The sequence below is a fragment of the Galeopterus variegatus genome, unplaced genomic scaffold, assembly GCF_000696425.1.
Source record: "Galeopterus variegatus unplaced genomic scaffold, G_variegatus-3.0.2 Scaffold1249, whole genome shotgun sequence".
NCBI lineage: Eukaryota > Metazoa > Chordata > Mammalia > Dermoptera > Cynocephalidae > Galeopterus > Galeopterus variegatus.
The window spans coordinates 372,424-390,909 of record NW_007727360.1 but is presented as its reverse complement, the minus strand read 5'-3'; the positions used below and the strand labels follow the sequence as shown (position 1 = coordinate 390,909).

The window sequence follows — 18,486 nt, the reverse complement described above, 5'->3', positions numbered from 1 at the left end:
TCTCTGTGGTAAACCAAAGAATGTTCTGGCATTTCTAATTCATTCACTATGAGCCACCTTTTGGTCCCTGTTTCAGCAAACGAACCAACCAACTGAACTGGGGAGCCCTTTCTAGCCCCCGAGCTGCACAGCTGACCAGGAGTGTGGACACAGGATTCAAATTCAAGGCAGTTCAGATCCAAAGGTCCAAGCTGCCTTGAGTGGCCTTCTCCTGTAAAGTCACATACAACCTCATTCCTCTGAAAGCCTGTGTGTGAACAAGGCATGTTCCGTGGGGACAGTCTGGGCTACCTAGTGTAGTTCCTGCACTTGCTCCACCCACTTCCAACCAAATCCCAGCAAGGACTGACCTCTTCCTACCCTGGAGCAACTCCACCCCCAACTGACCCTAGAATTCTGTATCAAAAGTAGGTTTTCTGACCCACTCTTTTAGTTAACATGAAATGCTCTAGGGCACCTTCTTATGAGTATTTTATTATGAAAAACACTGTTTTTGTTTGCTCCAGCTGCTATAACAAAGTACCACAGCCTGGGTGTCTTAGACAACAGAAATGTATTTTTTCCCAGTTCAGGTGTCTGGTGTCTTCTGAGGCCTCTCTCATTGGCTTGTGGACGGCCATCTCCTCCCAGTCTTTTCCTCAGTTTTTCTTTTGGAAAATGGTCCAAAAGACTCCTAAGCTGGATTTCTTTACACTAGGAATTTGCGTCGTTCTCTGAGCTCTTCCCCAGAAAGCGTGTGTCTTTGTTGGAAGAATGTTAAACCTAAAAATATAGCAGATCTCAGCTGTAGAGAACAGGATAAGTAGCCACTGAGAACTGGCCGTTCCTGCACCTGCAGTGTACATTTGGCAGGTTAAACATCTTGGCCCACTCAGCCAAAGAGCTCCAAGGGGAAAAAGGGAGGGGCCCATGGTCCTGGACAACTCTGTTCTCTCAACAGAGCACAGACATGGAACCAACCTCTTTCATTATCTAGTTCTCTTTGACCATTTAGTCCTGAACCTATGTTGATTTCATTTTATATCATTGAGCATTTCTACTGCCACTAGGGCTGATTTTTTCTTTATTCTAGATTGGTGGCATTCATGGGGGGAGATCCTGTTGGCCTGTAGTTGTATTTTATTTTTGCAGCTAAGCCAGGTACTGAGTGTTTCCATGGTAACTGAAACCTTCCCACAGTATTTCACCTAAAATATGTAGTATGTGCCTGACCTCCAGGGTGCAATGTTCCAGTGAGGGGCATTAGTAGATAGTTCTTACGGCTCACCCACTGGCAATGTGCTTCTGTTGCATTCAACCCAAGAACAAAAGAAATCTAGAGCTTTCCGATGGCAAAGCCCTTCACACAGTTGTCTCATCTCAGCCTCACAACAGCCCTTGCACAGGATAAAAGGCAGTGTTGGTGACTCTGTTTTACAGAAAGGTAGCCTGAGATCAGGGGAGGCAGGGTTTAAGGAACAAACACAAGGTCACACTATGATTTAAAATCCTGACCCCTCACCATCGCTCTGAGATGTGCACGTTCAGTGCCCACCCAGAAAAGCAGGCACTGAGGGCACGAGCTGGCAGATAGCAAAAAGACCCGCTTGGGTGTCAGCCATGGGCAGAGAGTGGATAAGAGGGAGATGGTACTGAAAGTGCTGACAGGAACCATTCCAATCTGACCCAACAATAGTCTTGGGAATTTCCATGTGCTGGTGTCCGAGTCAGGGCAGAGCTCTGAGAGCAAGGTGGAATCCCTGAGCCACATCTGATTCTTAGTTGAACATCTGCACACTTGTTTAAAATTGTCTGTTGGCCAGCATTTCTTCTGGTCATTAAAGTCACCACATGTAAAATCTGCCACATATGAAGGAAGGTCTCTGAGGCACAAGGCACATCCCTTCCTAAAGGGACCTGGTCACTCATTCATTTATCCACATACAGATGCAGACAGGCTCGGACACTGGAGTGGGCAATGAGGTCTCCCTCTGGCCAGAACCAAGCTGCTGTCTGGGATAAAGAGGGTCAGCAGTGGCCACAGCCCACGTGAACTGATTGAAGAGCTGGAACCCTTAAAGTGCCCACAAAAGGATCCAGGCTTCTAATTTACTCTGGGTCTTTAGGCAGGATCACTTCTATAAATGAAGCGGTAAGACCAGCCAGTCTGCGAGACCTGCTCCAGCTCCGATTAATTTAAGCCTCCATTTACTCAACAGAAAGCCTGTGGTACTTCCACAGTGTTTATGCCTCTCACAGAATATTTATCTCTTCCTACTCTGTGGGATAATTTCTGTGTCTATGCCAGACAGTGTCTGTGCTAGGACTATCATTTGGGAATTGTAGACAAAAACCATCACCACTTATTAGCTGGATGACCTGGGGCAGGACTCTTGGCAACTTTCAGCTCAGATTCCTTACCTGCAAATAGGAATATCAATGCAGTAGTGATGAATACAAGTGGTCATAAAGGGTGTGAGTTGTTGTGAAATATAGAAAGGGGTCCTGTGTAAGGGATTATTATGCAGCTAAATTGCTTGATGGCACGGGCTCCTTGTCTCACTCATCAAGTGCCCAGCAGTCCTTGGCCCCTGGGAGGTTCTCAAGACATGTTTGCTCAAGGAATGACTAAATGAAAGTGTGAGCCAAGAGTAGAAGCCAAAGAGGAGCAAGAAGGGCCAAAACCAGAGGGTCTAAATATGTAAACGTTGCTCTATGAGCTCCACCCTCCATCCCTCTCCCAAACCCGAAGTGCTCGGGAGTTTACGTGTAAAGAAGGCAGAGCAGAGGCTGCTGTCCAGGGCAGAGGAGCTACCTGCAGAAGTGGCAGTGAGGACGATTCAGTAGCACTGAGCCCAGTTTTTGTGACACTGCAGAAAGCTTTTGTTTGGCTTCTCAGCCTCTCTGCCCACGCCAGTCACTAGCCCACTAATGCCTGGGTGGGGTAGGCAGCAGAAGACATCAAGGCAAGCTTCGGAGGACCCCTTCTCCTTGGGGTTCTGGCTCTTGGTGTCTCTCCAGAGCCTTCAGGAAGATGTTTTGGTATTTTCTCTACAGTCCTGCTTGTTCTCAGTGGGAGGTTGAGTCCATCACAAACTAGTCCACCGTGGGCAGAGGTGGAACCCACCAGCATGTTTTCCCAACACTCCTCAGGTGACAACAACCAGGACTGAGAGTCCCTGAATGCGGCCAATATTCTCATTGAACAGAGAGGAGCCCGAGGCTCAGCCGCTCAGTTTGCTAATACCAGAGTGGGACCAAAAGCCAGGGCTCCCGATGGGCAGGCCTTGCTTGGCACCACGCCAGCCCCCTGCGAGGTGCACCTTCCGTGTCTCTTTCCTTCTACCCTATAGGCTGGCCAGTGCCTCTGACTGTGAGACTTGCTGCGGCCCCTCGCGCCTGCGCCCCACCCCACCCATGTGTGGGCAGCATTGGTACCCCGAGGAACCGGGTACTCCTGCCCATGCTCACTACCCCCCACCTTGCCCTGAGTGCAGACTAGGGGCAGACCACCCTATTATCCCAGACATGTGGTCAGCTGTGGGTGGGCCCTAATGGGCCTGGCGAGCCTAATTACAGCCTACGGCTTCCTGAGTAATGATGGGCCTGCCCATGACTCCAGGGCACTCTGGTCCCCTCTCCCAACTCTGTACCTCAGCTATGGCTGCTAGTGTTTCTTCCTTGGCCTGAAATGTCTCCTCTCTGCCCAGGGAAGCAGCTGGTCCTCCCATATCAATGTCTCAGGACTGGCTGGGTCAGGGGCATCCCATCCTGGAGGGGGCCTCGGTCAGCCTCAGTCCACATTCCGTCCCCCTACACTGACCACACAGCTATGGTGTTGGCTACCTCCCTGCCAGCCCTGGTCCCGCCAGCCCTCGATTCTGTGACGGCATGACTCCTGCTGGCACAGAGGGGCGGGCCTCCCCCGAGGAGGACCGTCTTTCTGAGTCCTACTCCTGCTCTGTAGCTGTCCCCCAGCTCCCCTCCTCCAGGCAGCCCCCAGGACTGCAGGCCCTGGCAGTGGGAGGCAGGCAGGCTGGTGAGGACCAGGAGCCCCTGCCTCAGTGTGACAAGGAGCAGAGGTGGCTGGGGGTCGAGCAGCAGCATGGGTATCAGAGCCTCTCAGGACTGGGGTGCAATCCCGGCTCCACCACTGCTGGCTGTGGTCTTGGGCACGTCACCACCTTCTGCATCGCAGGGTGTCATCTGTAAAATAAGGCAACCGCCTCAGTGCCAGGGACATGGCAGCGCATGAGCCAGGGCTGACGCTTGCAGGGCCGGCCGGCTAGACATACCAACACGGGGCGGTGCGGGCTGCGTCCACCAGCCCAGACGCTGGCAGTGAGGCGGGCTCCGGTCGGCAGCACGGGCACCCGTCAGTAGCCCACACGGAGGCCCGGGACACATGGACGGGCCTCAGATGATGTCACTCCACTTGATCTCCCCACAACTGCTGCCTGGGATCCCTGTCTGCGTTCTCAGAGGTGGGGTCAGCAGCAGCAGCCGTGGCTTGGGGGTGGTCCTTCCTCCGCTCCTGCTTGGGCTGTGCCCCAGAGCAACGAAGCGGACCGTGCGGCCCAGGCTTCTGCACAAATGTCCGCCAGGAGTGTGTGGGTACTCAGTCCTCCCCATCTGGGGAAAGATGCTCCAGACCTTCCCTGAGAAGAGGAGCCCGAGGGGGCTACTGAGGAGGAGGGAGGAGGGGGCCTCCGTCTGTGCCTTTTCTCCTCTGCTGCCGGCATGGAAACCCTTAGAAACCCTCCCAGCCAGCTGCTGGGCTGCTCAGGGACAAGGAGCAGGGGTCACCCACTGAAGAGGGTGGCATAGAAAGGAGTGGGAGGGAGGCAGGGGGCTTCAGCTGGGCCTGAGGGCAGGGAAGGGTGTCCTTGTCCAGATGGGACTCCTCATGCTGGAGATGGGGACTGTGGACTCTCCCACCCAGAGGGCAAGAGTGGAGAGAGGGAAGAACTAGGCGCCGGGGCAGCCCTGGGGGAGCCTCAGTTCCTAGAGCAGGCAGAGGACGAGCTCAAGGAGGTGGCCGAGAAGGAGCCAGCAGAGGCAGGAGGCAAAGAGAGAGGCGTGGGAGGGGTGGCCGGAGAGCCACAGGGGCCTTGGAAACTGTTGCGTGCCACTCAATTGTACAGACCTGCACAGCCCCCGAGTGGCTCCTGCTTTCCCTCAGCCGGCCCAGGTGCCAGCAGCAGAGTTAGGGTAAAGACAGATGCTGAGGCTTTGCCAGCTCCTGGCAGGTCCTGCCAGGCTGGGGGAGGTGGCTCCTGTGGCTGGGTTCTGGCTGCCATGCTGGGAGACTTGCTGGGAACCAGAGGGCAGGTCCTGCCTCCCAGCTTTTCTTACACCAGGCCTCTGCCGTCCCTGCCCCAGGCCATCCAATGACCCAAACTCCAGCCCTGGCGGCTAGCACGCCACATGAGCCATGGCAGGGCCACACCCCTGTGCCAGGAAGTGGGCATGGCAGGTGGTGGCAGGGGACAGACTAGAAGGTTTTTATTGGCCCTGGTGGGTCTGACTCTGTCTGGGCTCTGGTTTCCAGTTTAGGTCATAATAGAACACAGTATTCACTGACGCTCTGTTCCACTGAGAAGCACTCAGGGAAGGTGACGGGCAGGGGACCAGCAGAGGGTGGGGTGCGCGGGGCAGCAGGTCACATAAGCTAGGAGGAAGGGCCGTGGAGCTGCAGAGCTGGATCATGGCAGCTCAGAGGGCTCCCAGCTCCCGGCGTGCGAATCCCCTCCCCTGAGAGGACCACCTGGGTTCTGCCTCCTGCTCAGGAAGCCGTCACCTCTCTGGGCTTTAGTTGACTCCTCTGTGAAATGAGGGAATTGGACCAGGTCCCACCTAGCTCAAAAACTCTAGGATGCCATTGCAGAGGGGGTGATGTAACAGCAGGGGTCTCAGGGAGACCTGGAGCTGGGCATTAGACCTCCTCTTCCAGGACAGCCCCGGGGTTCACTGATCACTGCCCAGGCCACCAGGGAAAGCCAGGTGCATGCTGTGCCTTGACCCACAATGGCTAACACTGTCATTCTCCACGACCACTGTCCTCGTAAGGCCAGATGATTCTCTTTCCTTTGTGCTCCTGAGGCATTCTAAGATGTCAGGGCAGAGTGATGGGCACTTTCTGCTTTGTGTCCTCAGGGCTGGTACAGCTCTGAGGGGTGGAGACTCCCAGACCTACCCAGCCAGAAGGACGTCATCAGACCCCTGGCATGGGTGCAAGACAGGGCTCCTCAAGAAAGGGCCATGACTTCATCTCCCCCCGCCCCCGCCCCAGGCCCTCATCCAGAGCCAGGTCCCCAGCAGAGTCCACAGCTGCGTGGGGAATCAGCCTCTCAAGCACACACTGAGCTTTCACGACCCTGTGCCTCTGTGCCGGGGCTGCATGGGACATGTTCCCTGCCTGTTGTCAGGGTGCCGCACCATGCAGCAGAGCCCACCAGACAGGCACCTGGCATTTGCTTTAACTGTGCTGTGACTTCTCTTCTGGGTGTCAACTAAAAGATTCAGAAAGGTGTAGCCTCAAGAGCGCAGAGAAGAGGCTGGGGCTCAGGGTGGGCTTCCTGGAGGAAGTGCCCTTCTGCGGGCTGTGGCTATGCCTCCACAGTGGGATGGGCCCCTCCTCACGCCTCCCTTCCCTGGCTTTCTCCTCTGCATCACCTGACTCCACCCGTCCCCAGACACCTGAGAGTCATGGGGGGCGGGGGGGTGAGTCCACATCAGAGGCCGTGGCAGATGTAGAAGGCCAGCCTGAGAGCAGGAGGTGGCAGACCTGGGCCTGGCTCCTGTCTGACCCTTGGCTGTGGCTGTGCCCACTCTGTTTGCGGGCGAGCCCTCATGGACTGACCTCTCCCCTTTTCTCTCCAATTCTAGGTGCCCCTGGCCCTCCAGGACCAAGAGGACTCAAAGGAGATGTGGGCGTGAAAGGGCCTGTTGGCAGTAGAGGACTGAAAGGAGACCCCGGTGGCTTGGGCCCCCCGGGACCCCAGGGTCCTCAGGGGCAGCCTGGGGAGGTGGGACCTGTGGGAGAAAAGGGACCAGTTGGCCCTCGAGGTTTCCCAGGCCTCAAAGGCTTAAAGGGAAGCATTGGAACTGGAGGGTCGAGGGGAGATCTAGGCCCCAAAGGCGACGTGGGGCCTCCAGGGCCACAGGGACCTCCAGGATCTCCAGGGCCCACAGGGCCTCAGGGAAAACCAGGAATTGCAGGGAAGACAGGGTCGCCAGGCCAGCGGGGGCCCGTGGGGCCTAAGGGTGAACCAGGGATCCAGGGTCCCCCTGGCCTGCCCGGGTCCCCAGGCCCACCAGGAAGCCAGAGCCCCTTCTGAGGAGGGTCCTGCGTCTGGACACTGCCACACTGAATGCCAGAAGGGGGCTCAGAGCAGCTGGAACCCCTCTAGAAAGTCTCACCTACAGACAATTTTGGTTCTTTGATTCCAATTGGGGATGTCCAGACCTGACCCTACAGCTGTGGGCTCCCCAATAGTGACTTCTAGGAAAGCAGCCCCCACACAGGCACACGCACATTTCCCTGCTGGCCAGAGGGGCCAACTGGGTTTCCCTGGCTGGGCAGGAGAGTACAGAAGACCCCTCTCCTGTACTGAGCCCTCCAGGGAAGTGGCTACCTCGGGAAGAAGGTCTGTGAGTGGCGACCCACACCAGCCTTTTTAGCACCTTCACGCCCATCCTGGCCAGCAGTTTCCTGGGACTCCCCATGGGTGAGGACCATGGGAAACCTTTGCCGGGCATTAGAGCCAAAACTCCAGAGACAAGGTGGGTTTGGCAACTGCAAGACCCTCCCTGTAATCACGGGAATGGAGTCCTCAGGGGCTGCCCTGCCTCACACAGGACAGTGAGACTCCACCAGGGCCGGCATCCTTGAACCCCATGCACGCTGCCCTGGATGAGTTCAACATTTTTTTTTCACATGTCCAGAAAATCCTCACTTCATGCTTGCCTCTGCCTATCAGGAGTGTCCCGGGAGGAATGTGAGCAGGAGTTTCATCTGCATGGGAGACTCTCCAGGCGTTGGAACATTCTGCCTAAGTGCACCCAGGAAAGCCACAGAAGCTGGAGGTGGCAGGCAGAGGTGGCGTGAAAGGTCTCCCTGCAAAGCTGCCTCCCTTGCCACACCCGAGCCTGACCCACCCATTCCAGGAGGTCTCCCCTGCAGTGGCCAGGGAGGACCTGGGAACAGGGTGGCTCTCCCCCTGCCCACAGCCGCACGCTGATCTCATCCTACCACGACCCAGGATGGCCCCAGCCCTCTCTGCACAAGTGGCAAGCTGGACCAGGAGTGGAAGGGGCTCACTTTGATGTCTCCCCTCACCCCCTGCCAACTTCCCACATACACTGGCAGAAAGGGGCGCTGGGAAGTGTCCCCGGCAGCGTGACGGTTTCCTACTGGCTAACCTCGCTGTAAAGCTGCCCTGCCTGTTCAAACCGAGTCACAGCACCCCTGGGTGGGGACACGGAGCTGTCTCCTCCCAACATGGACTCAGAGACCAGCCCTTCCCCCATTCAAAGCCTTCCTGCCACCTTCCTTACGTCACAGATGTGCAACTGGTTTGCACCACCCACCTGCCCTGCTGCCATGTAACTCCCCTCTCCACATGTAACACCATGCGACATAGTATCACTGACGCAGTAAAGAGCTGTTTACAGGAGGGAGGTGTCTTCTAGTCCTTTCTGTTGGACCCGGGGGCATGATGCCTTCAGAGCTCTGCTCCACAGTGGCCTTTGAAGGGGAACCAGTGACAAGGGTCCCCTAGATATTCAGTCCTGCTGTGGAGTCGGGGTCTGAACCCCCAGCCCCTCATTCCAGAACTCTGCCAGGAGTTCGCAGTGGTCCTGTGGCGCCAGAGACCAAGAACATCTGAGGGAATTGCCCGTGGAGAGCAAGAACCAAGGGGGACACAGTAAGCTCTACACATCTGCAGCGCCACACTATAGCTCTTGGACTAAAATGAGTTTGGAAGAGAGGACAGGCCTAGACACCAGAGCGATGCTTCCTGCTTCCCTCTTTTTGTCTCTAAGACAGGGAGATAGAGCAGAAAAGGAGGAAGAGGCCAGGCCAGACCTGTCCCAAGGCGCCTGGCCAAGAGGGATCTGCAGGAAACGGGGCACAGCCGGGTCCCCTGTGGATCAGCCAGGGCCTGTGCCCAGAAGACCTTTAAGGCACGGTAACCTCATTCACTAGTAAAACACAGCCTAGTGCAAGCCCTGGGCCCTGGTTTGCTTTTTTTTAGAGGAGGGGTAAGCAGGGCTGGAAGAACAGGGTGGGGCCTGGGGCCACCTCATGGATCTTGCCCCTTTCCCTGTGGCATGTGGCATGAGAACCCGCCTCCCGCTAGCACCTGAGGCATGTGGCGAGTTAGGTGCTCTGGGGGATGGAGGGGGAGGCTCACGTCTCCCAGGGGAGAGGAGCACCCAGCAAATGCCCAGGGTGCAGCCCAGGGTGGGGAGGGAAGAGCCCCGCCAGCAATTCCGGCAGGTGAGGCCAGGCAGGTTTGGGAAGGTGACATCTAAGTGGTGGCAAAAGCACAGGCCTCAAAGGAGGCAGGCAGGACGCACCAGTGGTGTCGGTTCCCAGTCCAGGTCCCCATGAAAACCTTCAGCAAACTCCAACTACTCGTCTGGGGGGCATGCCCGGTAGGGGCACTTTTGGGGCAGGCCAGCACGAGTCAAAATCCAGATAAGTTAGATCTGGGATCCGGTCCAAGGCAGTTTGGGGCCAGAAAGGGAGATGAAGCCACAAGATCAAAAACTGAGTAAATGACATACGAAAAACTCATGAGTCCTACACAGTTGCCACAAACTAGTCCCTGGTCGCGTGCCTTGGGGGGATTGATCTAAAGGCACGGCATGGCGGCGGACACCACCGAGCCCACCCATGCTGTCCCCTCAAGCTCCATCACGGAGATAAGGGAGGGGCATTGGTGACAAGGACACAGCAGGTGAAATCAGGGCTACAGAAACTGAAACCCAGCGGAGTGCCACGGTCTCAGGTGAGGGTAGCTGTGAGCGTCTGAAGCTTCTCTCCTCACTCTGCAGAATGCACTGGTCTCTCACCTCTGTCTCTCAGGGGTGGGGTCTCTCCTCTCTGCTTCCCTTTGTCACCTTCACCTTGCCCAGCATCTTCTGCCTCCACGAGTCTCGCCAGAACAGGATGACTACAGCGACTAACTCCCACTTCCTAGGAAAGCCATCTGATCATTGAGCCCTTGGGTCAGGGTCTACCCTGCTCCAGTGAGCAGTGACCGCAGAGGGAGGGGGGTGGGGAAGGGCATGGAATTAAGTTAGAGACATGGGAGCAAGAGCACGGGCAAAGTTGGCACGAAATCCGGGTGGGCGCTAGAGCAATGGGAGAACCACCACAGTGATAGTAACAGCAGTCACCGCGGGGAGCTCCTCCACACCTGAGTTCCGTTCTGAGCACTTTACACAGCAGCTCATTTAACCCTCACCGCAAGGCACAACGTAGCCTGTCATCTTCCCTGCTATACAGATGGGGAAACTGAGGTTTGGAGAGATGAGTTAACTTCCCAAAGTTGCAGAAAGAATGAGTTTTTAGCCATATCCATGTTGCACCTCAGCCTCGGGCAAGTCACTTAATCTCTCTGTGCTTGTCCACTTCCCTGCAAAACAGGGTTAGAATTGTACCTACCCCAGGAAGTTGTGAGAGGACGCTCTCGGCTGACTGCCTGGTGTCTCCGCCTGCTCTGGCCACCATAACAAAACACCACAGACTGCAGGGTCTAAACAACAGAAATTTATTTTCAGTCTAGAGGCTGGGACATGTACGATCAAGCTGCCGGCTCTTCCTGGCCTGCAGATGGCCACCTATTCCCTGTGTCCTCACACGGCAGAGAGAAAAAGTTGTCTTCCTCTTTTTATAAGGCCCCCTTATGACTTCATTTAACCTTAATTACCTTCTGAAGACCCCATCTCTAGACTCAGTCACATGGGGGATTAAGGCTTCAACATAAGGATCTTGCAGGAACACAGTTCAGTTCATAGCGCCCAGCAATGGTCAGCCCTCCATAAACACCAGCCTCATCATCACGTTCCTTGTGACGTGGATCGGAGCATCCTGAACCATGGTGGGCACTCGCCACGCTCTTCTGCAGGTGTAGCCAGCACACGAGCCCCTGCACACTCCTGTCCCCACATAACTCCCTGCACTGTGACAGCTGGGACAGAGCTGGTGAATCATCAGGCTCAGCCCCTCTGCTTTTCAAGAGGCTGATGGGTTTGTTGCACACCTGAGACCAAAACACAGGTCTCTGGGCTCCTGGGCAATGCGGTTTCCCGGCTCTCCAGCTGGGCGGCCACTCCAGTCCTCAGGCCCCTTTCCTGTTTGTTAGGACCATTAGGTGATTCCCGCTGCCCTTTCCCCGGGAGGTGACCCCCCTCCATCCCTCTCTCTGGCCCATCATCAAATAGTGCCTAGTACTAACGTGGCCCTTCAGACTATCCAGACAGTTGTAGGTGCTCCTGAATATTCAAAAAGCTGACCCCAGGGTTTAGGGGGTGGGCAGTCAGAGCCACAAAGCTCATAGCAAACGCTATGAATCCATATATCTATGAATCTTGTGAAATGAATCTGACCCCCATCAAGGCGGGTGATTGGGCAGGCTCCGTGATGGAGGTCTCTCAGTGGACATGGAGCCAGGGCAGGTCATATTGTGCCAGCTGGGCCCTTCATCTTTATGGGACCTTTGGCCCAGCACTGGCTCTCTCTGACCTTCTGTTTCTTCATCAGAAAACAGAGGGAGTGGACCAGTCTTGACTCCATCAGGCCTGGCATGCTGCATTCCTGTCCTGTAGTTCTAACCAAGTGCTCTTTCTTCTGCCTTCTTTGTTTGCTTTTCTGGAACCTGCTCAGGCCAAGGCAGTAAAGTCTGAACCCAGATTGAGAGGTGACAGCTGGTAGAATTTCAGCCACTGGATTAGAAGCACAGCCTTCACCTTTGGGATTAGAAGCCTGGCCTTCATCTTTGCAAAGCCCTGAAGTTGCTTCTGGGCCTCCTTCTAAGAAGAACAAAGGGGATTCCTGGAAGCCACAGCCCTGGGCCATGTCCTTTGAGTGCCTCTAAAATCCCCAGGTCTGCTCACTTATTTTCCCCCTGCGACCTCATCGCCTCTCCAGCCAGGGCAGGACAAGGGGCTGGGCAGAATCTCTCACCCTTCCTCCAGCTCCTCTTCCCAGGCCAGGGCTGAACTAGCAACTTCTGCTGTGCTAGCCCTGGATACACCTGTGAAAACAGAGCCTCTGGAGAGGAGAGCAGAGAGCTGAAAAACATGGTCTGACCGCACCAAACTTTCCAGCAGGGTTCGGTCAGGTTGGGCTGGGCTGGGCTGGCAAGCGACTGATGTTCCCAAAAGCCTCGACCCACCCGCGTGCTGAGCAGCCTTCCTGGGGCCTGTCTGACCTGCAGAAACACTGGTCATCTGTTTCCTTGCCTTCACCTGCCTGGCCTTTTGTTTTCTTTTGAACACTTCCAAGTGCAAGGCTCTGCACTTGATGTCATACAAAGGCTGGTGTGGTGCTTCTCGGTGAGGACCGCCGGCCATGGTACAAGCACACCAGAGCCCACGACAATGTGGAATGTGGGCCTCCACCCCAGAACCTCTGATTCAGAACCACAGAGATGGGTTGGGGAGGGAGGAATGGGGGCAGGAATGTGTACTTTGCCCAAGTCCCCCATGTAATTCTGACGTCCCATATAAAATTCGAGAACCACAGAATGCAGGAGATAAAGAAAGGAAAATATCAGCTTTGATTTATGCATTTATCTCATTGAAAGGAAAATATCAGCTTTTGATTTATGCATTTATCTCATTTAATCCTTACAAGCAAAGTGCATTTGCATTTTATAGGTCAGAAAACAAGACTCAGAAAAGCGAAGTAATTCGCCCACATCCACAGAGATGCTAAGTGGGTTTGAACCCGGGATTTACAGAAGCTGCTCTACTGAGCTACCTCTTGCAGAATGGCGGGGTTGGGAACTGGAAAAGGCTTTTGTTTGCATCTGAGAAAGCTGAGAACCACAGAAACGAACTTGCTCAAGGCTCTAGAGCAAGCTCATGACAAAGCCATGACAAGTCCTCAAATGAAGGGCTGTCAGGTTCTCCTGTTCCAGCTGCCTCGACGCTAAACACCAAAAGCGAGAGCAGTGCAGTCATTAGAAACAGAAGTGCGCTTCCTGATGTGAGCCGGAGCTTCTCGAGGAGAGCTAGGCCACTACCCACTCTGTGGCCTTTTCCTTAAGCCCAAGGTCTCCAAAGTGCATGCCCAGCCAAATCCTTGGGGGGTAGGGGGGGGAATAAGAAACAAACCATCAGATTTAGAACTTCTTATTTATGTATTCTAGGTCATACTTTGTTTTCACATGATCAGATCTGACCTAAAGTCAGCCAAAAAGTTTGGGATGACCAAGAATACGATTTGAAAATGAATTTCTATTTCCTATCCTCAATGATAAACATCATCCCAAGTACATATGATGCATTGGGACATTAGCCAATAATAGTACATAAATATAATTTGTAAATATATAAATTTATATCTATTAGGAGGATGATCCAAAAATAATTTTTTTACGGGGGGGGGGGGGAGTAAGTGTGTTGATAATATTTGAACACCACTGCCTGAAGCCAACCCTGTTTTTTCTGACATTCCCCCTTGTAATAAAGCAGAGCTCCCCCATAGTGACAGGAAGAAAGAGAATCTCCACATGATGATTTTACCCAGATTTATAATCTGAGGGTTCCTTCTCCTGAACTCTCAGATCCTGTAAATGCCCCCAGAGGAGCCTGCCACATGCTGTCCTGGGTGCAGGAGAGGTAATCTCCGGGGGGGGGGGGGGTAGTAAGTGTGATGATAATATTTGAACACCACTGCCTGAAGCCAACCCTGTTTTTTCTGACATTCCCCCTTGTAATAAAGCAGAGCTCCCCCATAGTGACAGGAAGAAAGAGAATCTCCACATGATGATTTTACCCAGATTTATAATCTGAGGGTTCCTTCTCCTGAACTCTCAGATCCTGTAAATGCCCCCAGAGGAGCCTGCCACATGCTGTCCTGGGTGCAGGAGAGGTAATCTCCAGATTTACCTCAGGTTCCTGCCTGGGGCCACCTTCCAAACTACAACACAGGGAAGTGGAGCACTAACAGAGAGCAGTGGTCAAAAGCGTGGAAGAAATAGAGGTCGGAGTTTGGGGCTGCCAAGGCAGCTGGAATTGGGCATTGAACAGGGCAGTAGGCAGGAGGGAGCTGTACAGAGGAGCTCAGAAATCTGCACAGACTTCCCCTTGAGTAGTTGGCTTGAATGTGCAGGAGAAGAACCTGGGGGGATCTGTGAGCTGGCTGGGGATGCTGAGGACTGCACAGTGGTGGGGGAATTTGGAGATGTGACCACCTAGGCCTTGCTAAACACACCAAGCATTCAGCTGATACACCAGAAAAGTCATCACTTGAAGGTAAATCCACTGTAGCTCTGAAGTAAGAGCTACTCTAGACATACAGTAACAAAGCCTAAAAACAACATCCCTCTCTCAGTAATTAATAAAATAAGTAAACAGAAAAGCAGTAAGGATACAGAAGACTTGAACATTACTATCAACCAGTTTGACTAATGATGTAAAAAAAACACGACCAATAACAGGTGAATATTTACTCATTTCAAAAGCACATAGAGGGCTGAGCCCGTGGCGCACTCGGGAGGGTGCGGCGCTGGGAGCGCGATAGCGCTCCCGCTGCAGGTTCGGATCCTATATAGGGATGACCGGGGTGCACTCACAGTGCTCACTGGCTGAGCGTGGTGCGGCCGGTCTCAAAAAGGACAAAAAAAAAAAATAAAAGCACATAGAACATTTACCAAAATAGGGCTTCTTGTGGGCCATAAAACAACAAAACAAGTCTCAGTAAATGTAAACTAATTCAAATTACACCAAGTATGCTCCCTGACCTTAGGGAATTAAGTCAGAAATGAACTCAGAAAGATGTCTGTTAAGTCCCCAGATAGCCGGAAATGAAACAACACATTTCTGACTGCTGATGAGTCAAAGAAAAAAGTCACAAGGGAAATTAGAAAATATTTTGAGCTTCATGAAAATGAAAACATAACACACACAAAAATTGCATGATACAGCTAAGCCAGTATATGGAAATGTTTAATGTTATTATAACATTAAACATAGTAAGAAAAAAGAAAGTTCTTAAATCAATGACCTAAATTTCAACCTTAAAAAGTTAGAAACAGAAGAACAAATTAAGCCCAAAATAAACCAAAGAAAAGATCCAATAGAGATAAGAAATAAAAGAAAATGGAAAAATATAGAGAAAAATTCATGAAACCAAAGACTGGTTCATTGAGAAGGTTAATAAGTGGATAAGCTTCTAGTCAGACTAAATAGAAACAGAAGAGTGAAGATACAAATTACCAATATCAAGAACATCACCGCAGATCCCACAGACATGAAAAGGATAATAAAAGAATATTACTAACAACTCTGTACCAATAAAGTCAACACCTTAGATGAAATGGACAAATTTCTTGAAGAATGCAAACTACCAAAGCTCACTCAAGAAAAAATAGATAACATGAATAGCTCTATAACTAATACTACAATTATTAAAGAAATGGAATTGTAATTAAACACCTTCCCACAAAACAAAACAAAAATCTCCACACAAAAATGGGTTCACTGATAAATTCTGCTAAACATTTAAGAAAGAAATAATACAAATTCTAAACAAACTCTTACAGAAAATAGAAGAGGAGGGAACACTTCCCAACTCACTCTGAGTCCAGCATTACCCTGATAACACAACCTGACACATATTACAAGAAAGCCACTATAAGAAAACTACAGACCAATATCCTTCATATACATAAAAGCAAATTTTCTTACCAAAATTCTAGCAAATTGAATTCAACAGAAGGATAACATATCAGGAGTGGGGTTAATTTCAGGATAAAACTTGTGGTTGTTTTAACACTCAAAAATCAATGTAATTTATCACATTAATAGAAAATAAACCAATATGCTCATATGAATAGATACAGAAAAAGCACTTAAAAAATTCAAAATATGTGTTTGTGTGTGTATAAACTCACAGCAAAATAGGAATGAAATGAATCCTTCTCAGTTTGATAAAGAGCATCCTAAAAAAGCCTACAGTTAACATACTCAATGGTGAAAAACTTAATACTTTCCCCTAAGTTCAGAAAAGAGGCAAAGATATATGCTTTTGCCATTTTTATTTAACCATGTATTGGAGATCCTAGCCAATGCAATAAAGCAAGTAAATTGATTATATATGTAAAAAATCCTAAAAATTTACATACCAAAAGACTACTAGTAGTAAGGAGTGAGTAAGCAAGCCTGCAGAACACATCAATGTACAAATATCAATTGTATTTCCACATACTAGCAAGGCACCATCAGAAATTGAAATTAAAAAATAGTAACACAATAGTATCAAAAATATGAAATACATAGTAATACATTTGACAAAAGATGTATAAGACCTCAAATTTAGAAAACTGAAAATTACAAGATATTGCTGTAAGAAATTAGGGAGGATCTAAGTAAATGTAGATGTATGTCATGTTTATGAATCAGAAGACTCAGTATTGTTCTGATATGAATTTTCTCCATATCAATATATAGATTCAATGTAATTCTAATAAAAATTCCTGCAGGATTTTTTTGTAAAAAGTGAAAAGTCAATTCTAATTTTTTTTTTTTTTTTTTTTTGGAAATGCAAAGGACCTAGAAGAGCCAAGTAAATTTTTAAAAGAATAAATTTGGAAGACCAACACTACCACTGTCTTACAGACAGTAAAGGATAATAATGGAAATATTGTAAACAAGGTTATACTCACCAAATTTAATAACCTAAATGAGATGGGCAAATCCCCTGAAAGTCAAAAATTTTAGAAACTAATATAAAATAATAGAAAATCTCCACAGCCCTATGAATAATTTAAAAATTGAATTCATAAGTTAAAACTTTTCCCTAAAGAAAACTCCAGGCCCAGATGGTTTTATTAGGGATTTATTTCAAGCATTTAAGAAATAAATAATATCAGTCTTACACAAACTCTTTCAAAAGAGAAGTAGGAAAACAGTAAAGTCCAAAATCATAGATGAATAATCCTCATGCATATAAATGCAAAAATACTTAACAAATTGAATTAGCAGTCATAGCAAATCAAATCTAGCCATAAATAAGGAAGATAATGAATCATGGCTAAGGGGGTTTACCACAGGAATGCTAGATTTAACATTTTGAAAATCAATCAACATAGTTCATCACATATACAGAATTAAGGAGAAAAATTATTCGATAATCTTAATAGCTACAGGAATAGCGATTGTTCAAATCCAACAACAATTTATAATTAAAACTCTCAGCAGACTAGGAATCAAAGGAAACTTTAAACTTTGATTAAATTCTCTTAAGAAAATTCTTTAGTTAATATCACACTTAAAGGTGAAAGACCAAATGCATTAATCATAAAATAAAAAATCAATAAACTGGATTTCATCAAAATTAAAATCTACTCATTAAGAGATCCATTTATGTAAATAAGGCATGTTACACATTGGAAGGAAACTTGACAAATAATTTATAAATAGAATATATAAATATCTCTTGCAATGCAGTAATAAGATGTAAAGCTATCAGAATCAAAACGAAGTTGCTTGTGCTCAAAGAAAGAAAGAAAGAAAGAAAAAAGAAACCCTGACAAACAAAGCTGAGAAAGGCCACTAAGGGAGAGTTCTTATGCCTGAATGTCACATAAAAAGTATCATAAAGGACTCTGCAAAACCACAATCTTACACAAAGACCATCACAACTTTACACAAAAAATACTTCTGCAAGGATATATGCCCAGCAACCGTCTGTCCAACCTCAGACTGGCGTCACCTTGTTATTGACCCTTGTAGCCAAGGATAATTATCCCCAAACAATTATGTAATCCTCCATCACTTTTCCTTTAAAACCCTTTAACTTACTTGACCTTCCTGACTATGCACATAGTTTACTACGAGTGCTGCCATTGCAATGTTCGATACCCAGTTAAACTTTACTTTACATATTTGGCCTCAGTTTCTCTTTTAGGTCCACAAAGATAACCTACAAAGGCGGGTGAAACACTTATATATTTCATAAAAAAATATTAGCATGTGAAGGATGGCTAACCTCATTAATAATCAGGGAAATGAAAATTAAAACCTTTGCACCCATATTAGAATAGTTAAAATAGAAGACCTATCATACCAAGTGTTGGCAAGGATATGGAGCAACTGAAACTCTCATTCACTGTTGGTGCAAACGTAAAATTACACAACCACTTTGGAAAACATTTGGGTAGCTTCTTTAAAAAGTTAAACAGACACCTCCCATATGGTCCAACCATTCCACTCTTAAGAACTCCAAGAGAAATAAATGCATATATCCAAAAAACACTTGTACAA

At 49.7% G+C, this 18,486-nt stretch overlaps 1 protein-coding gene across 2 annotated transcripts in view; it reads left to right on the top strand.

The window, feature by feature from the left end:
- Positions 1-8,659, top strand: part of SCARA3 (scavenger receptor class A, member 3) — a 35,416-nt gene extending 26,757 nt beyond the window's left edge. For both annotated transcript variants that reach the window (XM_008575880.1, XM_008575881.1), the window contains exon 6: positions 6,868-8,659. In XM_008575880.1, the coding sequence (XP_008574102.1) occupies positions 6,868-7,319 (452 nt within the window). In that variant the 3' untranslated portion in view covers positions 7,320-8,659. The remainder of the gene's footprint in view (positions 1-6,867) is intronic.
- The last annotated feature ends 9,827 nt before the right edge of the window (positions 8,660-18,486 follow it).